General features: G+C 32.8%; 1 protein-coding gene across 1 annotated transcript; it reads right to left on the bottom strand.

Moving 5' to 3' along the window:
• Nucleotides 1-1,978: 1,978 nt before the first annotated feature.
• Nucleotides 1,979-26,771, bottom strand: LOC139485034 (carbonic anhydrase-related protein 10-like). Its single transcript, XM_071269134.1, has 10 exons — nt 26,675-26,771; nt 25,327-25,380; nt 18,340-18,476; nt 14,035-14,214; nt 13,237-13,332; nt 9,989-10,055; nt 9,005-9,159; nt 7,922-8,050; nt 4,800-4,839; nt 1,979-2,538 (listed from the first exon to the last, which is right to left on the bottom strand). The coding sequence occupies exons 1-10, from the start codon at nt 26,718-26,720 to the stop codon at nt 1,994-1,996; spliced, it is 1,449 nt and encodes a 482-aa protein (XP_071125235.1). The 5' UTR covers nt 26,721-26,771; the 3' UTR covers nt 1,979-1,993.
• Between the last annotated feature and the right edge of the window lie 1,192 nt (nt 26,772-27,963).

Genomic DNA, 27,963 nt, shown 5'->3' with positions numbered 1-27,963 from the left:
GCCAAATACAGCTAAGGTTATCTATTCCTGAGAAAGAAAGCCTTAGATGATTTAAAAAAATTAAGTTTTGTAAGCAGTTAATTTATAACTTGAAATGACCAAGTCAATGATGTCACCACAGAATTGCTGAATTGCTTCTCCTTTCTCATTATAGGTTAACTTAGACCGTTGGTGTTCCTGTTCAAGCTGTTTTATACTAGTAATTTTTGGGCCCATTATAGATAGCTGTTCGGTATGAGCTAAGGCTCCGTGTTGAAGGCCAATTTTAAACATTGACCTATAATTGTTTACTTTTTAAACACATCTACTGGACCATTGTCACTCATATCCCATCTTCTTAGTTATAGACATTTCATCATAGTAACTTTTGTTTCATACCCTATCAAATATCCTCTAGCTTAAATGGTGAATACGTTTCAATAAAACAGATAGTCACAGATGGAGGCTTTTGAAAAATTTCCTCAACTGTAAAATCAATAGAAGTAATTGAGAAAAAAAGTCTTGCATATTCAACCAATTTTAAACGATTATTTGTGACTTTCAGCAATCTTTTCTTATCACAGGCACTTGTCTCCAGAAACAAAATCTTATATACCTTGATAAAGGATTTTTTTCTGAGACAAGTGCCTGTGGTTCGTTTACCTCAATTTATATATAGCTAAGGTTTCCTGTGAAGATATTTAAAAAGAAATGTATAGACTAAATAATCTGAATGGATGAGACAAGCCTTTTCCAAGCTTATACGTTGTACTTATCCTGTAGTTCAGATATTATAATGATAGCTTTAGGAGTAGACACAATTTCAACAGCATTAGGGCCACAAAAGAGTTTAAAAAATAACATTATTTTTATGGGTGATCAATGTCCACTTCCTTTTCATGAGACTGAGTGACTGACACAAACCGTGTGTGATAGCTCATTTCCTCCTGTCATCAGAAAAGGAGTACAAACAGTTAGAATTGAATTACAGCTTGTAACTTTTCCATGAACCTGTGTCAATTATATTGTGAACGTTACATGCAAAGGACATACATATTTGAAGTTCTTATCCGTCAAAATTATAACAGGAATAATCATGTGGAACAAATGAATTGACCTTTGTTTGAATGCTGTTGATGTGCAAAACGTTGAAATGATTATTTCTATAGAATGGTTGGATAAAAGCTTATTGCTTAAATAGTATAATCATATAAAAAAAGATGTGGTATGATTGCCAATGAGACAACTCTCACAAGAGACCAAAATGAAAACACAGAAATAAACAACTACAGGTCACCGCACGGCCTTCAACAATGAGTAAAGCCCATACCGCAAAGCCCCTTAATGGTATGCATGCAGATAAACGCGAAAATAATTGTCCAGCCTCGAATATCTGGAATTAACTTCCACAAAACATCATCAGTGTCAACTCTTTGAATCAGTTCAAAACACTGATCTAAAGTCAGTATATTTATATATACCCTGTTTGTAAATATATGCAAATGTTTTTATCTTTAAATTTATTTTTGCACAAAATTATTTTTTGACTATTGCACTCTCAAAATTGTTATCTTTTAATAATGTTAAATGTTTTCGACGGACTGTAAGATCGCCATGACTCGCTTACTTGATTTGATATCGCATACTCGACATATATTAGTGGAGATGTTTATTTAACCATAAGTTGCTGTTCTTTACTTTTGTACTTAGGTGGAGAGTTGTCCTATTGGCCCTCATACCTTATCTTCGTATATCTATTAAACCTTTGGATTCATACTCTTGTTCTCCCATTTGATATACTTTTAAACAAAAAATTATTGACAGTTGTTCGTATGATGCTTTTTTCTTTTTCTGTTTTCGACTGATCATTCGGGAATTGTCTGAATTATTCCATCTTCGCTAGCCAAGGGTTACAATCCACCCCTCCTCTTTAGAGTGGATCGTAACCCTTGTCTAGCGAAGATGGAATGATTGCCACCAGCTTCTATTCTAGAAGATAAACAACACAGATCTTTTATTTTAATAATATATACATCAAACTGATGGATAACAAAATTATTGTGTTTAAATAGTCCACTTTTGTATTTGTTCCTCTGCTAAAAGCATCCAAAATCAGGTCAAACCAATTTCTGTCAGGAAGTGGTTGTGTTGTGGTTGGCGGTGGTGGGGTTAAACTTATACATTCATCGTCTATTGACCGCAGATTTAGACATTTCCCCCGACTTGTGTTTTCTGGATCACTCCATTGCTGTAGTTCACATATGCCTTTTAATATTTGAAGGTTTTCAACAGTAGGTGGAAAAGCTGACGAATGCAATGGGTACACATTTGCATATTTCATAAACCCACTGAGTTGAGGTGTTAGTCCGATAATATACTCCTCCCCTACACCAGTCTGATAAGCAACATTCGCACATAACTCCTGTTCGTCAATTGATTCTATGATGAGATTTTCTGGAATTCGAAATTTCCCTGATTTGATGACACAATAGACTACAAATCGACTGTCTACATCATTTGGACTGCGGAATTTTCCATGTTCGACATCTTTTCCATACACTACAACATCAGATTTAAATAGAATGTCTTCCATTGTAAGGTTTCGCCATTCTTGTACATAACAACCGACATTTATATAAACAAAGGTTGAAAACAGTGTACAAATAAAAGTGATTCCAGCTGAAGCCATTATGTTTTAATAACTTATCTGGTAGTCAAAAGATTTATAGAAATTCTTTAAAATTCAATACAGCCCACGTTTATGTACCAAATAAAACCTTACTTTTTGACACTGTTACACTATGATTTATTATGTTAATACAATTGTTAAAATTATACTTAAAATATACAAATAAGACACGCGATATATATAGTAATTAATTATTCAATATTATTATAATGATATTATCATATACAATTGTTTGCTTTCTAACTATGGCTGTCCTTTAGAACAAGTCATTTCTGCTATGTAACATAACAGCCTCACGAGTAAAGAAGCCCCACTGAAAAAGAAAAAGATAATAGTAAGAAAGCCTCTTAAAATAGTTGTTTTTCAAATATCAAACAATAATAATTGTTCAATTCAAACAGTTCTATATATAAATCATTTCACATTTCAAATCTCTCTTTTTTACACTATAAAGCACAATTTAATAATTAATTGTCCCACACTTGTCAGTATCCTGAGAAGATTCGTAGAAGGTGTTTGACAAAGTTAATGTTGCATTGCACTGCATGTGTATCCTTTCTCATCAGCTTTTAGATCATTTTCTTTTGAAAGCTAATGATTAAGAAAACGACAAATAAACCATCTATACGGATACCAGGATAACGTGATTTGTTTTACGCCAGACGAGCTTTTGTCTACAAAAAAAAACCTCATTATTGACCATCGAATCAACAAATTAAAATTGATAAATTATAGGAAGTTGAAGAGCACTGATGACAAAATTACGACATGTTTGCCAACTACATCTAAGGTTATATATTCCTGGAGTAGAAACTACTTAGTAATTAGAAAATCCAAAGTTTTGTAATTATAAAATTGAGAATGGAAATGGGGAATGTGTCAAAGAGACAACAACCCGACCAAAGAGCAGACAACAGCCGAAGGCCACCAAATTGAATATCAATGATTAAGTCATGTCAACACCAGGAATAGCACCGACTCAGTGGTTGTAAATAAATTCATCATAGATATATCAAGACTATTTTTTTAGAATTAATATATATGATGTATAAAAAAATATTTTGTTGGTTGTTTTTTTTTTCACCTCATATTATTTAAAATCGAACTGTGGTCCGTGAATAAAACTGAAGGAAATTAAAGAACCTTAGTGAGCACGCTCACATACCCCATGTCCACACATTGTCATTGGAGAAATTAAATAAGTATAAGAAAAAAAATTGTATAAGAAAAAATATTGAATAATAATTTCCTGTCAATATACATAGTATGTCCTTATTATCTACAAAATTTCATGAAATTCTGTTGTGTGTTTTCAGAGGAGTTGAGATGACAAACTGTTGCAGAAGTACATTGAAGCAAATAAGTTCAAAGGGGCATAACTCCTAGAAAAACAATTGAATCGCAATTTCCAGTCGATATGCACAACTACATAGTATGTCCTTATTATCTGAAAAGGTTTCGTGAAATTCTGTTGTGTGGTTTGAGAGGAGTTGCGATGACAAACTGTTGCAGTAGTACATTAAAGTAAATAAGTTCAAAGGGGCGTAACTCCTAGAAAAAAAATTGAATCACAATTTCCCGTCGATATGCACAACTACATAGTATGTCCTTATTATCTGAAAAGGTTTCGTGAAATTCTGTTGTGTGGTTTGAGAGGAGTTGCGATGACAAACTGTTGCACTTGTACATTAAAGTAAATAAGTTCAAAGGGGCGTAACTCCTAGAAAAAAAATTGAATCGCAATTTCCTGTCGATATGCACAACTACATAGTATGTCCTTATTATCTGAAAAGGTTTCGTGAAATTCTGTTGTGTGGTTTGAGAGGAGTTGCGATGACAAACTGTTGCAGTAGTACATTAAATAAATAAGTTCAAAGGGGCGTAACTCCTAGAAAAAAAATTGAATCGCAATTTCCCGTCGATATGCACAACTACATAGTATGTCCTTATTATCTGAAAAGGTTTCGTGAAATTCTGTTGTGTGGTTTGAGAGGAGTTGCGATGACAAGAAACAGGACTGACGGACTGACGGACGGACGGACGGGTCAAAAACATTATACCCTCCGCAACTTCGTTGCATGGGGTATAATAATAGGTCATTTGTACAAATTGTAAAGCTATAGATACTTACTTCCATACTGCGTATTAATCTTCATGTTACATTGTCTCATCTAAAAATCAAATGTAAATTCATCAAAAAAAGAACAAGAGACATAGGATATTTTCTTTCCTACTTATTTTTTTTCTAAAATATTGAAAATATTTAGATAAATAATCTCCATCAAATCAATTGTATTTTTTTCAAATTTTGTTGATGTTTTTATCACCAATCAAAGGTTTCCCATATATCAGTGGCGGACCCAGAGGGGGGCGTAGAGGGCCTTTTTGCTTGGATTTTTTTTTTTTTTTTTTTTTGTAAAATGATTTATCAGACTAGACTTTGTGAACTTTGCCATTTCCCGTGTATTTAATTTTCATGCGACAATTCTTTACTTATAAAGATATTTTTCGCTGGTATTTACTGATTGTCAAAGTCATGTGATTCGCTACATGGTGGAGTTGATCAGTGCGTTAAATAAAACGTCACTTAGTTATTTTGAAATTCAAATTACAGTAACACATTGCTTAGGCTAAGGATGACAACCATGATACCTTTAAAGCGACACAGGATTGAACAAGAACGTAGTGACATCTATTTCACAATTCAACCAAACAGAAAGAAATACTCTATTACACTCTCATGAAAAAAAATCCACAGTAATATCATTTATCTACGAAAACATGTTTAACCCCAAACGCCACAGACTATTTTAAAATAGCGTGATAGCTAAATAATGATCCCCAGTCAGTGCTCTAGATAGATTTAAAGTCTAAGGTACGAACCATTTGATTTGAGGAGGCAGTCTAAGGGAGCTACCATTTGATTTTTATGGGGGGGCTAGGATGAAAAATTTTGTCTTGCATTTTTTTTAGTTGTAATCTCTGTCCTGCCTTTTTATTTTTCACTCTATTCGGTCCTGCCTTTTTTTTATTAGTTTGTCCTGACTTTTTTTCATAAATTGTCATCCTGACTTTTTTTTTTGCAAAGTGTCTCATCCTGCCTTTTTTTTTACACAGCACTCTTGTCCTGCCTATTTTTTTCAAATTTCATCCTAGCCCCCCCCCCCCCCCCCCCCCCCGGGGTTTGCATGTCTGTCCGGAATGTCTGTTTCGCTGAACTGATATATTGAATACTTTTTTCAAGACCAGACTACAACCTGTCTGCTGAGTGTGGCCTTTATGTCTCGTCCGTCGACCGTCATTCATACATTCGTTGTCATTTCAGACTTACACGTAGCCTTTGGTTGATTTGGAACCCCTCACCTCCAATAATTTTGTTGGGTGAAACATATCAACCAAACATTTGGATAAAAATTGCTTGTTTGACTTTTTTAACTCGTGTTAGTCGTATTGTAAATTTCATAGAATAGCCCAACGTATTTCTTGTTTACAACTAGTCAAACTCAGAAGTTAAAACTGAACTGACAATGTCATGGGGGAAAAAAGGTCAGAAGACTTACCAGCTTACAAATCACTAATGTTTAGCAATATGAACCCTACCATCCTACCATAAATCTGGGTGATCTCATTTGCACCGAAAGGGTAGACAGATCCTGCTTCACGTATTGCTCGTGTAAGTATAAACCCCGGCAATAAAGACTAATTCAGTAGGTCGCATTTTAGGACGGGATAGTGTTTACGAACAATACATATATTTCATTTTGTCCAACCAGCTTCACCACTTGGAACTCTTGTTTAATGGCCTTTGCTAGCTTAAAAACTCATTTAGAAAATCATGAAAGGAACAAATATATCACAATTGGGAAGCTGAAATCATCTCTTTTGTGAAAAAGCGGGGATATTTTAGGGACTAGATAATAAGTACACTTACTTTCCTACTAGTCTAATGCGGGGTTCACACATTGCCGATTATTGCTCCCGTTTGAGATCAGACAGCGATACGACACGAAAAGTGAAAAAGTCGGATTAGTATCCTCAATTATCTGGAATGTCCTATTATTGTCTTAACGTAGTCGTTTTAGTTCGTAACAGATTCCTACTGGTCGGGAAGGGTCCGAATAGTTCGGCAAAGCACCCCGACAGTTAGGTGCGTCCCGTAACATTCGGGGAAACTCAGCCGATTTTGTCTAGTCGGATTACAATCGTGCCTATGTCGTGACAGATTCTGCTGTATCGGATCGAATTCCTAACAATGTTCTGTGTATTCGGGACGGTGTCCTGTGGAACGGGAATGATCTGGAGAAGTCCCGACAATAACAGAATACAATACGACTGAGGCCAGACAAAGCCGTTTGCAATGCGATAGAGCGGACCGTGATAGGATTACGTTCCGACAGTACCTGATCATCCCGAGTATGCCGACAGTTTTCGAACGGATAACTTCCGTCTGCGTCGGTTCACTGTCTTGTCACTATCTGATCTCTGTCGGATTACATTCGGTAGAATCGGGACGCAGTCGTGACAGACTCGGTCGAATTTTACCTGGCGAAAGATACAAATCGGATTTCCATCCACGATTCACAGGATCTTGATCAGACTTTTGACAAATTTTAATCGGGTATGGTCCTGTCAAGGACGGCAGTAAAATTCGTGAATGTGTGACCCCAGCTTAATACAACCAATAAAAATAAAAATATGCAGGTTTATGTATCTAGTCATTTTATATCTCCTAGTATATATTTCATTATATAAATATCTTTTATTATTCTTTTATTTATTTTTATTAGCAGTAGTATTTTAGTAAAAAAAAAAACGCATATCAAATTATCTCTGAGCTTATATTGTATAGCAAATTGATTTATTAAGATCACATATTTTGAATGCTGCAAGTAACTTCAATTCTATATTGATGTGCATGCGACCGTTTTCCTTTAAACTATTTGTATGAAATATTTCATATACCACCTATTTATGAGATTGCCTTTTGGTGACTTTCCCAAGGCAAAATATAGAATTTGCACTTTGTAATTGAAAAACTTCCAACATGTACATATATATAATTTGAATAAAGAACAATAGTTTGCTAAATTGTTTTATATGTTGTTCAATTTATTAGGGGATAGTGAACGTCATGTCGATATATTCATTTTGTATCGATTGATTGCTGTCTAATTGACGATTCCCAGGTCTTATATCGCTCTTTATATCAAATGAAATAAAACAGTATGACTACATTATAATAGCTTGACATACCTTTTGATAGAAGTTTATATTGGTTTTGATAAGCCTGTCATAAGAAGGCATAGCTGGCCGTACATTATGTTCTAAGTATGCCTCTGGACCACCCAATATTCCTTTACTCAGGTGGCGGAATCTGTCGAGCTTTGAAAATATAAAATGAATACCATTTATGTTTTCTTTTTTTGACATTCAACTAATAAAATATCTTCATGATAGAGGTCGGACCGGTTTCCAATGTACATGTTTTTGTTTGATTTGCATGGTTATAATCTGAAAGTTGTCAAGTCCTGCTGGAAATTGTCTATGTCATATGCTTAGTACATTCAGTTTCACGATTTTGTTCTCGATATTTCCATAAATCAAAAAGCGATTTAGTGCCTTATGTTGCTGTTAAAAACATTTTGATACACATTGTTAGTTGTTTTTTTTTTTGCATCGAAGGATGTTGCTAACCAAAATGACTTGATTTGTACCAGAAAACATAATTTGGTTTTGGTTTATTACCATGTCTTCTAACATATTTAAGATTTTGTTTAAATTGTTAGAACTTTAAAATTTTACATGCACATTAGGATGTGTAACTTTGAATTCTAGTAAAGATCATTGAAAAACATAATGAAAACGGTCCTTGTGTGAAGAAATTGACCTCTTCACCCCACCTATATTGATAAAAAGAATTGGTTTCATAGTATACATGATTTACATCATATAATGATGTTAACTGCATGAGCACTAAAACATCATTCATAATTTTCCTATAAATGATTGCTTTGGTACTTGTAGACTTATGGTAAATTGAGATGTCGATAATTTTCAAATCAAAGTCCATTGCGTGATTTCGTACCTACTTTTCACAAGACTTTCACAGTTCCCTCGCTCACGTTTTAAGCATTTTCAAACTTTCGGTCCAAGAAGTTCATAGTGCATTGCAGGTTTTGAATTTGATACCGATATGATATTTTATCTTTTTGGGTTCCAACTTACCGTTGTTTTCTGTATACAAAAGTGGTTCATATCTATTTTAAGGAAAGTCTACACACAATGTTCTTTTTCTTGGACTACTTTAGATTTAAAATCAGTTTACAAAATACTCACATGTTCTTGTTTGACATTGATCGGACGGTTTAGGACAATCCATGTGACAGATTCTGAACATCCGGGTGTTGTCAGTGAACCATGGTATGTCACATACTGGTCAGTATTTGGAAATAAAATCTCTAATGGTATTCCGGATATTGTTGTCCTTTGGCCTGTTTGGTTTAAACAGTTGCTAAGTATTTTTTTTAAACAATTTTTAAAACATTTGCATCGTCAAATTTAAAAAAAAAAAAAGATCATCCCATATATATAACTTTACTTTTCCACTTTTGAAAATTACGATAAATTGTTTCTTGCCCATGCGACTTGTCTAATACTGGAAAACTACACACGCATTCAAGCTAAGTAAACGTCACGGTTCACAGAATATCCAAGTTTCACCTTTTTTAAAAAGCGAAGGCCATCTCATATGTGCTTTTTAGAGACTTAACAATTATGGCATTTATCATAAATTGTTATTTATGTACTTCCTCAACAGAGCTAAAAACTTTTATTTCTTGCATAGATCGACGTCAAATTGTTCCAAAATTTGGAGAGAAAAACCAAACATCAGTTGTTCTATTTTTACAGCTGTGTTATTACGCATTAGGTACTCCGTCCTCGATACAGCAACTTTGATACCTCGGTTAGAGGTCGGTTCAAACCTATTTTCTATGATTACGTTAGACTCAAAATAAAATGTGTGGAACTATATATAATAGTAAATAAAGTTACATCTACAAAAATAAACACAGAACGGTAATTTTTGTCTGTTTCTTATATCTTAATTATATGTAGGTGATAAAAACTGCTAAATAGGTGAAATTTTGGTACTCCGTCACACTTCTTTTGATGCGCCTTAGCCTTCTGCTGGGCGCCTTTCCCTTAAATTAAACTGTACATTTCCGAAACGTAACAATAGCGTTAGCAAAAATATTTAACAGTAAAATTGTTATGTTATCATGAGTTTAAAATCATATAAATCATTAATGTTGTTATTACCTTTTAGTCTTACAATCTCTGTATATTTTGACATAAGTTGAAAAGCCTCATTACTTGGAACACCATACTGGAAATATGCAAATATTTGAAATGTCAATTATACTACATATTCATCGCTTTATTTGATATAAGTTAGAGAAGCCTATAAGAATTTACAAGTTAATAATCGTATGCTGTTCAAAGAAATTCCATACAGTCGGATACATGTACTGCATGTAGTCACACAAGGAATTATGTGAATGGAATTATCACAAATGTATCTAGCCTATATAGCTAATGCAATTGATCATTTTTTGTGCAAAATGTTTTTTATAAAGGTGTACCCATCCTTCACTACAGTCATTACAATACATTTATGAGGGGGGCAAGGAGGGTGCCAATAACAGCAAGACAGCAAATTGATTTGGCTCATAACAGATAACAAGGAATTAAAATGAAATATTAAAATAATTCGGTCTTTGACAAATCAGTATTTCTTATAACGGATATAATCCTTTGTAATGCATTCCATTTTCTATGACTATGTTTTTAGTATTAATTTATGTATCTAGAATGTGTTTAATTACTACTCAATATATTATAATATTTTACGGAACGTATAATGGTATGCTGTTGTCCGTCTGTTGTCAACATGTCGGACATTAACTCAATAAACAGCTCCGCCAAGTGCGCATGATACGCCCGACGTCTTGTGTGGAATTTTTATGCAATAATCATAAATAGTTTCTGAGGAAGTTTTAAGCAATAACCATTTATTGTTTTTGAGACACGGCGGGACATGTGAACCCTCCCCCCCCCCCCACCCCACCCCCCCCCCCCCCACCCTGTTTTTTTTTTTACAAATATCACTAAAACAAATTTTTGAATCAAACCAAAAAGTATACAGATCTTTAAATTAGTATAACAAAGAAGTGTGTTCAGTTTCAAGCAATAATCATAAATTGTTTTTGAGATACGGTGCGACATGTACAAAAAAAACCCTCCCCTTTTTTACAAAATACTCAATAACTAAAAAATAAAATTTTGAGTCATCTCCAAAAAGTATACAGATCTTAAGATTAATATAACAAAGAAGTGTGAAAAGTTTTAAGCAATAATCATAAACCGTTTTTGAGATACGGCACGACATGTAAAAAAAACCTCCCCTTTTTTACAAAATACTCAATAACTCAAAAATGAAATTTTGAATCATCACCAAAAATTATACAGATATTAAGATTAATATAACTAAGAAGTGTGTAAAGTTTTATGCAATAATCAAGAAAGGTTTTTGAGATACGGTGCGACATGTGAAAAAAAAACCACACCCCTGTTTTAGTTACAAAGTGCCGTAACTCAAAAAGTTTAAATCTTATTTTCACCAAAATGTATACAGATCATTTGACCATCAGAAGAAACAACTATATTAAGTTTCATGAAATTTGGATAAGTCGTTCTCAAGTTGCGGTGCGACATGTTTACGCCGGACAGACGGACAGACGGATGGACAGACAGACAGACGGACGGACACCGGACATTTGTATACCTTAATACGTCCCGTCAAAATTTTGACGGGCGTATAAAAACTCTTTAACCAATTTGCATTAAACTTTGGGAAATTGTTTATATCTATTGACGTGAGCTCCCTTTTTGGATTTTTTATAAATTTTAGATTTTAAGTTTCTGGGTAATGGGTTTTTATTCAATAAAATTGGCGGTTTTTTTTTCAGTTTTCTGATAATATCTCAAAAATGCTTTCACAAAGCAAGGAATTTTGGTGAATTGTTTATATCTATTAACATGAGGTCACTTTCAATTTTTATAAATTTTAGATTTTACGTTTCCGAGTTAACGGGTTTTATTAATTAAAAAGGGGGGATTTTCCAGTTTTCAGACATTAACACAGAAATGTCGCAGCAGTTCTCATGAAACTTTGCTGAAATGTTTATATCTATTGTTGTAAACTCCCTTTCGATTTTTATTAATTTTAGATTTTATGTTATTGAGTTAAGGGATTTTATTCATAAGAAAAAGGCGGTATTTTCTAGTTTTCAAAAATAACTAAAAAAATGCTTTCAGCAGTTCTCATGAAACGTTGGTGTATTGTTTATATATAATGACTGAAGCTCCCTTTGTTGCTAATACAAAAAATGACCTAAAAGAGTTTGAATATTTTGACTTTTTCTAAATGACCATTTAATGAGGTGTGTGAATTTTTCTTTATAATACAATGAGGCAAAGTGGTATATAGGTAGCAAAATCAAAAGCACCAATTATAAGCATGCAATTTATCAAGTACTTCGAACGAATTTTGACACTCCAAAAGAAATGTATTCCACTATTTTCAAAGGCATTATTTGAACAATTTTTTATCAGCTGAGGTTTTTGATTGTACCAAGTGTACTAGTAAGTAGAATACATGGTTTAGTAGGGAAACAATGGCTTGAAACGAAAGAAATCTTTGTTTGTAATGAGTTATGTGCAGCTTCGGACCCAAGTACATGGTTGGAACTTTCATTGTACAATGCATTTGGTTCTGCTTTGAAAAGAATCAGAGCTGAGTCTATGTACCATATTATATAAAAGGTTAACTGGTTGTTAGGACCTAGTCCTTAATTGAGATCCTTGTCAGATATTCCTGGCCATATGTTTTCCTTTTTGTCATATTAAGAATTGTTTTGATTTAATATGTTCGTACGGGAAACAAGGAACATTATTTTCATACAAAAAATTAAGATAATTCTAATTGAATTGTCCTGGAACTCACTTCTGTGATGGTTAAATGTTAATGGAATCCTTCTCTGAATACGGGACAAACATATTAGTAGTGGTAGACCCCAATGTCAAATGATCTTCAATTTATACCGAATATTGACTGTCAAAAATAAAATTGCTAACATTCCAATTTTCAATAACAGTTAACAACAAATACATTATCACAATAACAGATAACAAAAAAACTAATAGCCCAATAACAGCTAACAAAGAATAAGACAATAACAGCTAACAGCAAATTTATTTTCAAAATAACAGATAACATAGATTTGCCCCATAACAGCATAACAGTTAACCCCTTGCCCCCTAATTTATTACTAGTGGATAAGGAAACTGAATATGAAGCATGTCACATAACCACCAAAAGGAACGAATAAATTACGATTGCATTCATAAATCCATTGATTTGTAAATTTACAAATCCTCGATAAAACAGTATGTAACACCTACTTTAAGTATGGATGAATTCAAATTTTCAATAAAATAACTATTACCTTGCAGAAAATAGCGATGATAGCAACTCCCTGGAATGAATCTAAAGCTTGTGACAAGTTATGATAGAGATCAACATTATATGTTATCAAATGTATCTGAAAATAGAATAGGAAGATTCAAAATACGAATTTGCCTTCCTATGTGCGTTATACAAAATATGTAATATACATTCATAACAATACCACTGGGGCAATGCTGTTGCTGGTAAGATAAGATTACCTAGCTTGTGTCCAATGGATATTTTAAATTGGATCTGCCATGATATTTTTTAGACATTTTTGATGTAAATGTTCTTATGTTTTTCATAATTATGTGATTGATCTAAAATAAAGGTTGCAAACTCACCAGGCAAAGGTGTAGCCATACGTCTATAGACGGACAAGGTAATGCAGTCTATGTACGGGTTTATCTAATGAGTTATACGCTCTTCCCAAACGCTTATTGCGTTTTGCTTCACAACATCTAAAGAATCTAGAACAATTTTACATGCAAAGCCATTTGTAGCGGCGCATTTAAAACTATTGATATACAATAACATATTGTTGGTTGTAACTCAGGTATTACATTCCTCATTCATGCATTATGATTATTAATATATAAATAATGTGTTGTAAATTCGATTATTAGAATGAACCATCTTTTAATTATGTATGCACGAAATAATGTAAATAGTAACCTCTGCTGGACAGATATTACATTCCTCATTATGATTATTAATAAATCGATGTGTTGTAGATTCGATTCTTAGAATGGACAACCTTTTAATTATGTATGCACGGAATAATGTAAATAGTAACCTCTGCTGGAAAACTTCTCCCATCAATGGAATGCTCTGAGCCTTTACTGTGATTACGACCAAAATGGACTTTTAGCTGTGCTATTTTGTGTCTATATTTCAAGGGTCCTGAGAAAACAATAGGACCATCCTCAACATCAACAGTAATCCCACGTCCAGTGTTCGTTATGTTGCCAGATACCTACATTTAAAAGTCATCCATATAGTATTTCAGGTCTTAAATTCGACATTCAATTCAATATATTGCGTCAACACTTTATACCAAATGCTTTATATAGTCAGCCATTTTAAATAAATTATTTGTGTATATACACAAAAATTATTTGTGTGAAAGAAATATTCATAGTTAAAAATATCCAAATAAGTGTATCTTACTTATAAGCCATTTTTTTAAAGTGTTTTATAATATTAGTATCATGCCATAACTTATACATGCACATTTATTTTGCTTGCCGTCAAATTCCTGATTTTCTAAATTTGTCTCAACGATCAACAGTTTAGTAATTGCATAGACATGGGTCTTTTGTTGGAGAACAACAAAATTGAATTGACGTATACTCTGCATTCTCCATTATTCCTACACATATCCGGTTGTATTTTCATTTTTGCATAACAAAATTGTTTTAATCTTCAGGCTTTGAACAATTCGATGAAATATAAATTATTTAATAATGATAACATATTACATCTTTGTCAATTGATAGCTGTCTTTTGGGAAATTATACCACATCCTCTTTTTTTCAGGTTTTATTACATTTTGTGTATGTATTTATAAATTATCAAATCTAAAATATTTGTATACTTATACGTCATTTGATATTTGTTTCATGTGGGACTAAACCACATCTTTTTCATTTTCATATTGGCACGTCATACATGTATGTACACATATACATATCAAATAGAATATGTAGTACAAACTTATCTGAACAAATGTTATCATTTATATGGAAGCTGGTACACAACCTTGTAAAGTTATTTTGTTGCTAATAAGTCGGAATTATTAGTATATATATGTTGCATTGTGTGTTTAAAGATGGAATCAAATCCTCATGTGGAGTCAACTTGTCGGAATAATGAAGAAAAAAAATGCATTGTAACTTGCTAGAATAAATGTAATGGCAAAGTAATAAGAAGTCGATATGTTGAATTGAATTTGTTTACTGATTAAGTTCAGTGGCGGATCTAGAAATGTTCATAAGAGGGGGCCCACTGACTGCCTAAAGGGGGAGGGGGTGATTCCGTAACGCTTCAGCGATTTCCTATATTACCAACCAAAATTTTCCTGAAAAAGGGGGGGGGGGGGGCCGGGCCCCCTGCCCCCCCCCCCCTAAATCCGCCTCTGAAGTTGAAAACTTGCTTATTTGACGATGAGGTAAAACCACGTGACTATTTTGGAAAAACATAGGTCTATTTTTAAATCGATGTCAATATCAGTTTGGTTTTTTTTAATGTGCTTCTGATGTTCGAAGCTATCCATTGAGTTCAAGTTCAAAACAATTAAAGGTCGAGTGGTTGTTCACAGTTATTTAGTATGAAAAAGGGCAGGGGAACGGCAGACAAAATCTGAAAAAATTCTAAAAAAATAAACAATCGTTCATTTTCCTTAGTTCTCAAATGGAAGCAGTATTAGAAAAAAATCGTGAAAGATTACACGGTATGCTTTGTCACGCCTGAAATTGTTGCTGTCAGTGTAAAAGTGTAAGGTTGAGTATAACAAAATCATTTTTCTGTAACATACAAAATGTAAAAGATAGTTTTTCTGTAGATGCTTTATCTTGATCTAGAAGATTAACTCATGTAGACGTTCTATTTATACTCATCATTGAGGTTTGCAATTTTATAAGGACAAAACAGTTTAATTCGGTTATATTTACTGCAAAAATTTAAAAAAAAAAATAAGATGTGGTATGATTGCCAATAAGACAACTTTCATCAAATCCAGAGAAGTTGACAACTATATGTCACTGTTTGATTTTCAACAATGAGCAAAACAGTTACCGCATAATAAGCTATGAAAGATCCCGAAATGACAAATGTGAAAAAAAATCAAACGAGAAACCTAACGATCTAAATAACGAAGACGCCGACGCCACTATTGAATAAAGTTAGGAGATGTGGTGTGATAGCCAACGAGAAATTATCAACCAGAGTTTAAATGAAGTGGATGTATGCATTTATTATTGGCAGCCGTCCGGCCTTCAAGAAATCGTAAAGGATGCTAAAAAATGCCACCACATGGAAATTTGAAACAATTCAAACAAGATATGTAATGGCTTATTTATAACAAAACAATTTACGAAAACAATAACTATGAAACACATGAACCAGCGACAACTCAGTATCGAACATGTCTGTGTGCGCTCAACCCTAACATGGGACAGCCATGTAACAGCACAACAAAAACTATAAAAATCAGTTACAGTTGTCTTGATCACTCAATATATCGGTATTACTAGGCAATATAAATTCATCCGGCAACGCCCGTGAGAAATATCGGGTGCTAATATCGATCAATATCAGAGTGAACAGATCCAGCTCGATGCGAGTCACCAGTTGTGTTATTCGTGAAAGTACAACTTGAAAAAAAAAGTAAAATCACAAAATACTGAAATCCGAAGAAAATTCAACACGGAAAGCCCGTAATCAAATGGCAAAATCAAAATCAAACACATCAAACGAATGGCCGACAACGACTGTAATATTCCTAACTTGATAAGGCATTTTCTTATGTAGAAAATGGTGGATTAAACCTTAAGTTATTGTATAGCTAGTCTCACTTGTATGGCAGTCGCATACAATTCCATTATGTTGACAACGATGTGTGAACAAAACAAACAGAAATAATAGGTAAAAAAATGTAAAATATAGGGGTACAGCAGTCAATATTGTGTTAATATCTTAATAGTTATAAACACAAACAAATATGTAAACAAACATTTACCATGACACAATAACACAATGGCGGTATGTATAAGTACAGATCCACGTCATATGTAAAAAAGAAACATAAAAAGGCATAGAGACAAAGCATATGAGCAAAAATGAAAAATAAGAATACAAAAGTCATAATAGAACAATAACACAAAGACGGGATTGTGGCTACGACCATTGGAACATGCATATTATCCATCGTTTCCCCATAAAACTTTAGTGTGAGTTGACAATACAGTACTAATCATTTGAATTGGGTCGAGCCTGTGACATTAATGTCTCGGAAAATAGACACAGCAAACCCATATTCTGTCGTTGGTTGTGGCTCCAGTGTCTTCGACATTTAGATCGTTAGGTTCTCGTTCGATTTGTTTTTGATTTTTTACATTTTTCGGATCTTCATATATCTTACTTCACGATAAAGGGTTTTTTTTCTCATTGTGGAAGATCAAACAGTGATATATAGTTGTTAACTTTTACTTGACTTGTTATCGAATTAAACTGTTTTGACTGTATAAATTTGTTAACCTCGATGAATTGTTATAAAACTTGTACAGGAGTTAATCTTTTAGATCAAAATAAAGCACCTACAAAATCTTCAGAAAAACAGAAACATGAACTTTTTATAGTCAACATTTTACTTTTACACTGACAGCAACAATTTCAGGCGTGACAAAGGGTTCCGTGAAATCCTTCACGAATTTGTTATACTACTGCTTCCATTTGATAACTAAGCAAAATAAAGGGCCGGACGAAGTGATGTTGGGATGAACGTCCCCCTGGTGTCCGAAATATTAATATTTGTTTAGTACTTTTTCCTGATTTTTGTCTGCCGTTCCCCTTTTTCATACTAAAAAACTCTGTACAACAACTCGAACTTATTATGATTATTTTGAACTTTAACTCTATGGATAGCGACACTTATCCGAAGCACGTTAAACACACGACATATAGAAATCGGTTTAGAATTGAACTATGTTTCTCAAAATGGTAACGTAAGTGGTTTTACCTCATCGTCAAATAACCAAGTTCTCGAATTAATCAAGTCGACTTCTCATTACTATGTCATTACAATTATATTAACAAGTCAACATTGTAATGCATTTTTTCTACATGACTTCAACATGATGCTTTAATTCCAGCTTATAAAACACAACATAACTTAGAATTCCGACTTAATTGCAACAAAATAACTTTACTAGGGGTGTACCATATGCGCTTCCATGATTTATAGATATAGGAAGATGTGGTGTGAGTGCCAATGAGACAACTCTCCAACCAAATAACAATTTATAAAAGTAAACCATTATAAGTCAATGTACGGCCTTCAACACGGAGCCTTGGCTCACACCGAACAACAAGCTATACCTACTTTTCTGGGAATAATATAAAACGGATCCAGATTAGGATCATACAATAAATGACTTGTGTTAATATCTATTGGAGACTGGAATTTTCCATTAGAACATATCAGCCATTCGTCTATTGTTTTACCCCAGTTTTCTGCTCCTTTAACAGAAAACAGACATGCTTGATAAAGTTACTGTACATAATCTTACAAGTGGATAAGTTAGTATATATATGGCGATTTGTAACCAATACACACAATTATATCAAACTATTTTGTATAAGTTTTTATTTACTAACACTGATTGACTACTAGAAAGCTTGAATGTAGTGTTCAATAATGCATATGGTATATGCCCCAACCTGCGGTAGTATAGAGTCATTATATTTATTTACTTTGCTTTCGTCTGTTTGGTTGTCCATCCTTTGTCATGTTAAAATTTGCAGTTTAGGTACTTTAATTTACCATAAATTTGTGGTCACATCAACATGAAACTGTGTACACATATTTATTATGATCTAACTTTTAACATGTAACATTATATACCAAATAATCTGTGGAAACCTGTTTAATTGTCAATTAATGTATTCAAATGAGAAATCATGTGTACGAATTGATGGTTTTTATTCAGAGCAGTTCACGAGTACAGTTGGCTTAATGCAAGGGGAAGTACTCTCTCCAATTCTTTTTTCATTGTACGTGAACGATTTTGAAATGGAATTTTTAAATAACGGTAATGTACCGTATGAAGTGCAGGAATTGTCTTTATTTTTGCTCATAAAATTGGGAATGAAAATGGGGAATGTGTCAAAGAGACAACAACCCGACCATAGAAAAAACAACAGCAGAAGGTCACCAACAGGTCTTCAATGTAGCGAGAAATTCCCGCACCCGGAGGCATCCTTCAGCTGGCCCCTAAACAAATATATACTAGTTCAGTGATATGTATGCCGATGATATGATACTATTTTCTGATTCTGTAAAAGTTTTACAAGATATGTTAGACACACTTTTATTGTACACTCAAAAATGGGGTTTAACTGTGAACAATGCTAAAACAAAAATTATGGTATTTAGAAATGGTGGTAATGTGAGGGTTGAAGAAAAGTGGTATTTTGATGGTAATGTTATTGACATTGTTGATGAATTTTGTTATTTAGGTATTCTGTTGAATTATAACGGAATTTTTTTAAAAACTCAAAAACAATTAGCTGAGCAAAGCAGGAAAGCTGTATTTGCCTTGAAATCAAAAGTATCATCCTTATATTTGAATGTTTTCATATACCTTAATTTGTTTGATACATATATATATAAGTAGTATTTTATGCTATGGCAGTGAGATATGCGGATTTCATAAAGCTCCGAATATTGAAAAGTTCAGTTAGATTTTTGCAAAAATATTTTAAGTGTCAAACGAATGTTCAACGAATGTATTGGTGTATTATGAGCTTGGTAGATATCCTTTGATACATCTTAGATCGTATAATATTATAAGATCAACGAATAGTTGTATTCTTTAAAATTGTTACAAAGAACAGGCACGGAATCAATGTAATAACAGAAATAGTTGGATTTATCAACTGAAGTATTTATTGTTTAATTTGGGTCTGGATGACTTCTGGTATAACCAAGATAATTTATTTGTAAATGACACTCCTACGTATTTGATCAAAACTAGAATATTTGATCAAGCTAATCAATACTTGAATCAATTATTGGATGGCTCGCCAAAGTGTTTTTATATAAATACTGTGTAAATAATGTTTATTTACAATTTTACCTTACTAAACATGTGAATTTTAGAGTGTGTCTAACGAGAATAAGATTGTCTTCACATAACTTATTTGTTGAAACAGGACGATATCACGGTGTTAATAGATTTGAAAGAAAATGCACTCTCTGTACTTTAAATACAATAGAAGACGAGTTTCATTTCATTTTACAGTGTAATTATTATAATGCAATAAGGAGACAGTATATTAAGCCATATTATTATAAGCGTCCATCGTCAGTTAAGCTTATACAGTTGTTGAGCACAGAAAATGTAAAAGACATATGTAACCTTTGTAAATTTCTTTTTCATGCATTTAAACGTATAACAAACATGTTAAGTTACCAATACTTAATATAGATCATTATTCTTCTCGGATGTATTCATTTATCAGTTATGTATGTTGTATTTATTTATGATTTATTGTATTTACATATATATTATATTTGTACTGATGAGCATCATTTGCTCAAAGTAATAAAGAATTGAATTGAATTGCTGCAATGCACATAGAAATGTGGTAAATTGTCAGATTATGTATTACTTTTGATCTCTTTTTCATGGTTCACTGAATATGGACAAACAATAGTACAAGCGGTCATATGATGTGCAATGATTTATAATTATGTAAGTGTAAAAACGAGCAAAACTATTGTCAATTTTGTTTATATTCAATTACCAAAATGATATCCCCGTTATCACGGCCGACACTCGGCTAACCGAGAGATAGGTCGGTTAATCTATATTGAGTATGCGGCTATATCGGCGGTTGGTCTGTTAATCGGGTTGGTTATACGTCTGTTAAGAGTAAAACGCACAATTTTAATATTAAAATCTATTTAATATACAGATTTTAGGTACATTATAAGAATCAAATCAAAAAAAGAAAAGTGTCTGACAAAATGATATATATCATAGAACATTTTCCAACTGTAAAAACATTTCATAGTCTGCGCAGTTTTCAGTAAAACTAAAAGGCGTCGCGCAAGTATGTAGTATTTATGCTTATACGCATAGCAATTTTTGTAATGAAAGGCGAAAAAAACAATTTTAGATATCATTTAAAGGACACAAAATCGTACTTTGGTTCTAAAATATAAATTGAAATTAGTAAATATTTCATAATTGTAATATAACGTGAGTAATACCACGTTTTAGTGAACATTATGGGAATAAAGTCTGTTAATGGGTTGGACAATTGAAATTGTGTCAGTTAAGAGTTATTTAGCCACAACAATAGTTGTGCTACCTTTATATTTTCCCTTTGAAAAAGTTAAGAATGAGATGCTCTTGAGTAAAAAAAAATGACAATACGCTGCAACAGTATCCTTCTAGTAAGAACATTTTTATTTTTACTTCCTTTGCATTTTATAAAGGTGTGTTACTTCAATATATGGATATGGATTGCCTGCTGGAATATGCATGAATCTATTATTAACGTTTTCTTCAGCCTTAATTTTTGTGTCTGTTCAAAGTAGCACGTTCTCAAATCCGTCCGAAAGTGTCTTTCTAATATAACACATGGTACATATAACGTGTAGTCGTTCTCATATGCACATGATATTTGTCACTGGATGTTAAACTCTAAATCGTCAACATCATCCGATTGGTTCTTTTCTTCTATTACTGAATCATCTGTTGTTTACAAATCAGTCTAAAGAAGTAAATGGAAAGGAGCGAATGCAGCTACATTTGGTTATCTTAAGTTTTAATTAATTTTATTCCGTTTAGTTCCTTTCTACATAAGTGCACTGCAGTTGTCCGCATGTAAACTTTTAGCATTTATTACCAATATGAGTACATAGCAATCCGTTACTGTTTCAACACCCAGGGGTGTTTCATGTCTTTATTCTCAAACAGTTATTATTATTTTTGTATCTTTTTTTATTAATGCATCACTTCCTACTGTCCTTATCTATTATTCTATATATTCTGTGTTTCCATCCAGATTCTCGTGTATACAATGAGGGTCCGGATTGGGGGTGTTGTTTATTTCTATATTCTTTAAATTGTCTGTTACTTTTCTCTACATTTTATTTTATCTTACTCATTATTATTTCTTTATTCTTTATATATTCTAGCATCCCAATATATTTTACTTACTGATGTTTAGTTACATTACGACGTTTATCTCTGATTTATATACTGGTTAATACCAATTTAGATACAAATTAGTGTTATTCATGACAACCTAAACAGAATCCACATGATATATGAGACCATTCTTGGATGAAATCAATATGTATAGATTATAACAGGCCCTTTTCTATATTAGCCCTGGTATCATCCCGAGACTCCCATATCGGCCTCGAGGCTTTAGCCGAGGGCCGATATGGGTCGAGGGATGATACCAGGGCAAATATGGAAAAACATGTTATAATCTTTAAGCTATTTATCACATATTTAAGTGTTGCAGAAGAGAGGGAAAACAAGTTCAATTATAACAATTTAATGAAACATCTTAAAAATTTATCCGTATCCGTAACAAATATCATGTGATAAGATATAAATAACACATAGCTGAGAGGATGATAGAGCAGATTGGGTCCCGAGAAAACATTGTCAACCGCGGCGAAGCCAAGGCTGACAATGTTTTTTTCGAGGGATACCGATCTGCTCTATCACCCTCTCAGCTATGTGATATTTGATTTCTTATAATGAATGTCCTATCATCATTTTCTTTAACAGATGAGTTTTATTATAAAGTATTTTCTATGTAGTCACGTACTTGACAGCGTAACGGGTATTTGACTGAAAATCATCAGAAGTGAAGTAAATAGACAATAGAAGTGCATTGACTTGACATATAAACGATACAAGGATTAGGCCCGAAACGGGAAAAAAGCTCTGCTATCAAGAAAAAAATTATTTTCAATTGTTGTTATTTTGTTATTGTTATTTATTTTATTTAAATTTTGGGTAAATACCCCTTTCAAAAGGCCTCATATCTGGCTGAGAAATATACATCACAATGAACATGATGAAATGTACATCACCAGTTGAAACCCATCGATGGTGAACGAATGCGTTTAATATCAGCAATAAGCATAACACACAATGATTTATAGGTTTTAAAGTAAAAATATTAACAAGTGAAATGCGTTGTTCCAACAATTTTTAAAGAAATAAATTTGAGTCGTTCCACGCTTCGTTGTATAGTAAATTAGAACTTTAAGGATTGTCTATAAAATAACTTGATGTAGATTCAATTCATTGTCGTTTAAACTGCCGATTTTTGATTGGTCTAGCCGAGAGGGTGACATTCCAAAAATATTGTCACCCGCTCAGCCATGTGATAGTATCAGATTATTACATGTCATTTTTCATATCGCATGTATTATCAGCCCTAGGTTCAATATCAGCCCAAGAGCCGCATGGCTCGAGGGCTGATATTGACCGAGGGCTGATAATACATGCGATATTAAAAATGACATTTTATGATCTTTTTATCATATGCTTCAACAGTCGAGAAAAATAACAGATTCATATATTGATCCTTTTACGTGGTTCCCGAAAAGAAGTTGAAAGAGTAAAAAGTTCACGGACGTCGGACACAAAATTAGATACATTCAATATGAAATCTTTCGATCATATGCCTCAACAGAGAAAAAAAAACACATTTTTATATGGACGAATCGACAAAAAAATAATAATTCAGCAATATACATAATGAACATTGTTTGGAAAAGTCAACTTTTTTAAAGTAACTTTCTAAATCATGTTTCAGAAAAATCAAAAAAATGCATTTATTATATATATATTTTTTTTTTAATTCAATTTCATTATTTTACACAATTTACTTTCCAGTATTCAAATAATTGTTTTGTACACTACTTTGTAATGTTTTTCACTGAAAACGTAGCATTGAGGTGTATTTTCCGGAATTTACCGAGTATCACCGGAATGCCATGTGATAACGTTACGGAAAGGCATGTGATAACAATCGAAGCATGTGATAAACAATTCATATCAGCCCGCTAAGCACCAATTCATAAAATATGGAGTTTACGTTAATTTAATGTTATTATCATACAGTAAAAATCATATGTTATTTAGTCTAAGTATATAATAAAGTAAATTAACACCTTCTTATTAGGCAACCAAAATATGGCATTTTAACATGATGTATAATAATACTTTAACATTACACTTTTTTATATCAGTTTTCAATATTCATGGCCTAAATTCATTGTTCATGTCAGTGTTTCCGTATATATTATGTTTCATTGCTCATGTGTTGTTTCCGTATATTTTAGCCACTCGTCTTGAGCCTACCCATTTGATCCGATAACACCCCATACAGCAATAAAATTATACTTTTATTGCCATTCATAACTCTTAACAGACCAATTAACAGACCGGGTTTTATACATCCGACCCATTAACAGACCAGGTTTTAAATAAAGATTGATTTATGTCACCAAAATACAGATTTTTGTGTAGATTTTTCACACGATGATATCAATTTGGTTGACAAACATAATGCCTGTCTTTGTTCGATGTTCAAAATATCGCATGCAAGTAAATTCAACCAACGTGTCTTTTTGTGTACATTTTGTGTGTGTAAAATGTGTATAAATTTATTGATGAGTAACACGCCTTTTCATTTTATAGATCGTACATCGAAGCTAGAAAAATAATAATTACACCACTGGATTCAGTACATTGAATTGTTTTGTTAGACATGAATAATTTTTATGATAAACATATATTTAAAAAGTTATACAATGAAACATGCAGAATTTCAAATGATTTCCTCGATAACACCTGATTAACAGACTTTAGCCAACCCGATTAACAGACCCACCGCCGATATAGCCACATACTCAATATAGATTAACCGACCAATCTCTCGGTTAGCCGAGTGTCGGCCGTGGTTATATCAAAATGACAGGACAGTAAACTGATTCGCGGAAGTCAAAGATCACATTGATTTCAACTTAACAGTCTCTATCAAATTCGCCAGTGTATTAATGATACATTTGTCTTCACCTTTCAACTTTTATAATTGATAACAAGGTTAGCACTCGTCGCGAGCAACACTCTTGGTTGAGGATGCCTCCACATCAAGTTTTTTTTTTAAAGTAAGATCAAGTCAAATTCTTGATTGCTTCCGGTATATTTTTCATTGTTATTGGTAAGCATTAATCCTGGCGTGTCTAAAATCTTTATTATTAATGATATTGCAAAATGAGGAACATCATCTCTCCTTATGATATTAAATTTCATTATAGACTTACCAGAAACTCCTTCATATGTCCACCATTTTTGCCAAAATGATCCAGATCCAAGCACTACAAACACAAAAAAAAAACCGTCATCAAACAAGGGTATTCATGTTTAGTTAGATAGGGGTCACTGAGCTTTTTTATTTTAATATTACAGGTTATGCAAAACATTTTGAATACATTATGCATGGAAAAACCAATTTGGTGTGATATTGATAAAAAGAAAACTTATTCAATACATATGATTTTGTGAAAGAAATATGAGAATGTATGCTTTCAGATATGAAAAATGTGTAGTCAACAGACTTGTTTTATTGCTCCATAATAAAATTGGTAATTCAGTAAAACATTCAACTATAAAAGTTACTTTATCTGAGTTATCTTCCCTTATACCTTATGTGGCAACGTTGAAAAATTGAATCAAACTTTTTTTGTGTTTTAGGGGGGGACAGACGTTATTACGACAAAACATATAACAAGACAGGGGCGGATCCATCCATTCCAACTATATGTCCCCATTCAAATGCATTGATCGGCCAAAAAAGGGGGGTTCCAACCCCCGGACCCCCTGGATCCGCCAATGCAAAAAATGACAAGTCTTATACATGAATTACATAATACTCTCAAAATTTGCGGATTTTATTTAAGAACTAGACCGATTGTTATCTGCTATTTTAAAATCCATGATATGAGAAGAAACCCCAGCTAGTTTACTTAAACAACATGTACATAATACTAAGAAGTTCCTTGTATTCTAAAACGGCATGCGATGACCAGTATGAATAAAAAAAGATATATAGGATATATGTCAATGAGATAGCAACCTTAAAAAATTAACTAAATTAAATTAGAATAAATATATTGAAAGCGGCATCGTACAGTCGCCAGAAATATAAAAGTATTTGCTGCAACCATTAGACACTCGTTGGTTTCTAGTTTTATAAGTGCTAAGAATGCGGAAAGAGTTAGGAAAGAACGAAACAAAATTAAAGTGTTAAAATTACTCATTTGTTTATTTTTAACTCAGAATTGGACTCCTATAAGTTTTCTATAGTCGACTACATATTAATTCAATATCAAGTACTAGTATTTATGCTGCAATATTTTGTTTAGTTATTTTGTTTATTCAGAATATTGTTTATTGAAAAAAACTGCTCCGAAAAGTCATGATTTTGAAAGTTTTACGGAAGAGCATTTAGCTCATATTGCATAATCTTTCATTAAAAGCAATCTTAAACATAATCAGTATTAGTATACTAAGAATAGCTACAATTTCATGGTCTTGCAATGCTATTTGTTATTGACTGTAGTCGCGTTTTATCTTTGCCACAATAATAAAAAGAAAAAGAAAAATTCTTACCAGAATTAACACCAAATATGGTTATTAAAACAAAACTAATCCTCATGTCTCAGACAATGACCAACCTCGATAGATAGAAACTTTATTTCGATATGCACCAAAGATCGAATCATTAAATAGTTAATTAACTTGAAGATGCACTTCAGAGTATTGTATTAGACTATAAATGTTGTTTAGATTTGACATCTTCTCCCATATATTACTGATAGCATCATAACACAGATAAGAGGCTATAGAAGAGCATTGAAGAATACTAAATTAAGATAAATCAAAGAAAACATAGGATCCAATGAGGTAAAACATATAATCAAATTTATGTCTAAGAGCAATTCAGATGAACAATTTCACACTTTAATTATTTTTAATACTTATATTAGAAATATCAAATAACACAGAGCAGAAGAAACTTTCATGAATTCAGTGCATAATAAAACAAGAATGTGTCCCCAGTACACGGATGCCCCATCCGCACTATCATTTTCTATGTTCAGTGGACCATGAAAATGGGGTTAAATCTCTAATTTGGAATTAAAATTAGAAAGATCATATCATACAGAACATATATACTAAGTTTCAAGTTGATTAGACTTCAACTTCATCAAAAACTACCTCGACCAAAAACTTTAACCTGAAGCGGGACAGACGGACGAACGGACGAACGGACGAACGAACGAACGAACAGACGGACGGACGGACGGACGCACAGACCAGAAAACATAATGCCCATAAATGGGTCATAAAAATAAAATGCGATTAGCTGCCACCTGAAATGTTCATTTCAACTTTAAATATATACTGCTTACAATGTCTTTATATGTTTATTTTCATTCCTTGGTCTCTTATTTTTAAAGAGATTCTCTTAAATTTTAAAAGTAGTCATACAGAGCACTGTTTTTAAACTGAACTAAAATAGCAAACCCATATTGCAAGTTACAACCGATTTTTTTGGAAAGTTTTCTATTTTATTGACTTTTTTTTATGATTTCCTTACTTCAAAACAGTACAATTGGTGGTTGACAATCACTGTGGTACCGCTATTTCCGACAAGAGGGATAACGACGTATAGGCTGATTTTTTTTTTCACACCAGGGAACTGTATCAGTCATCAAAACTTGATAAAGATTCTCAAGTTATGTGTAAGATTCTAAAACAATCATTGCATATTTCTGAAGATGGACATGGACTCGGACTTCTTTTGAACAGTGTATTACTGTGCGTATTGTTGTGTGTTTGTTTTTCCTGCATTGTCTAGAGGTATAGGGGGAGGGTTGACATCTCAAAAAACATGT

Source organism: Mytilus edulis, chromosome 1 (assembly GCF_963676685.1).
Source record: "Mytilus edulis chromosome 1, xbMytEdul2.2, whole genome shotgun sequence".
NCBI lineage: Eukaryota > Metazoa > Mollusca > Bivalvia > Mytilida > Mytilidae > Mytilus > Mytilus edulis.
Note: the sequence above shows the minus strand (reverse complement) of the source record. Positions and strands in the feature narration are given on the sequence as shown.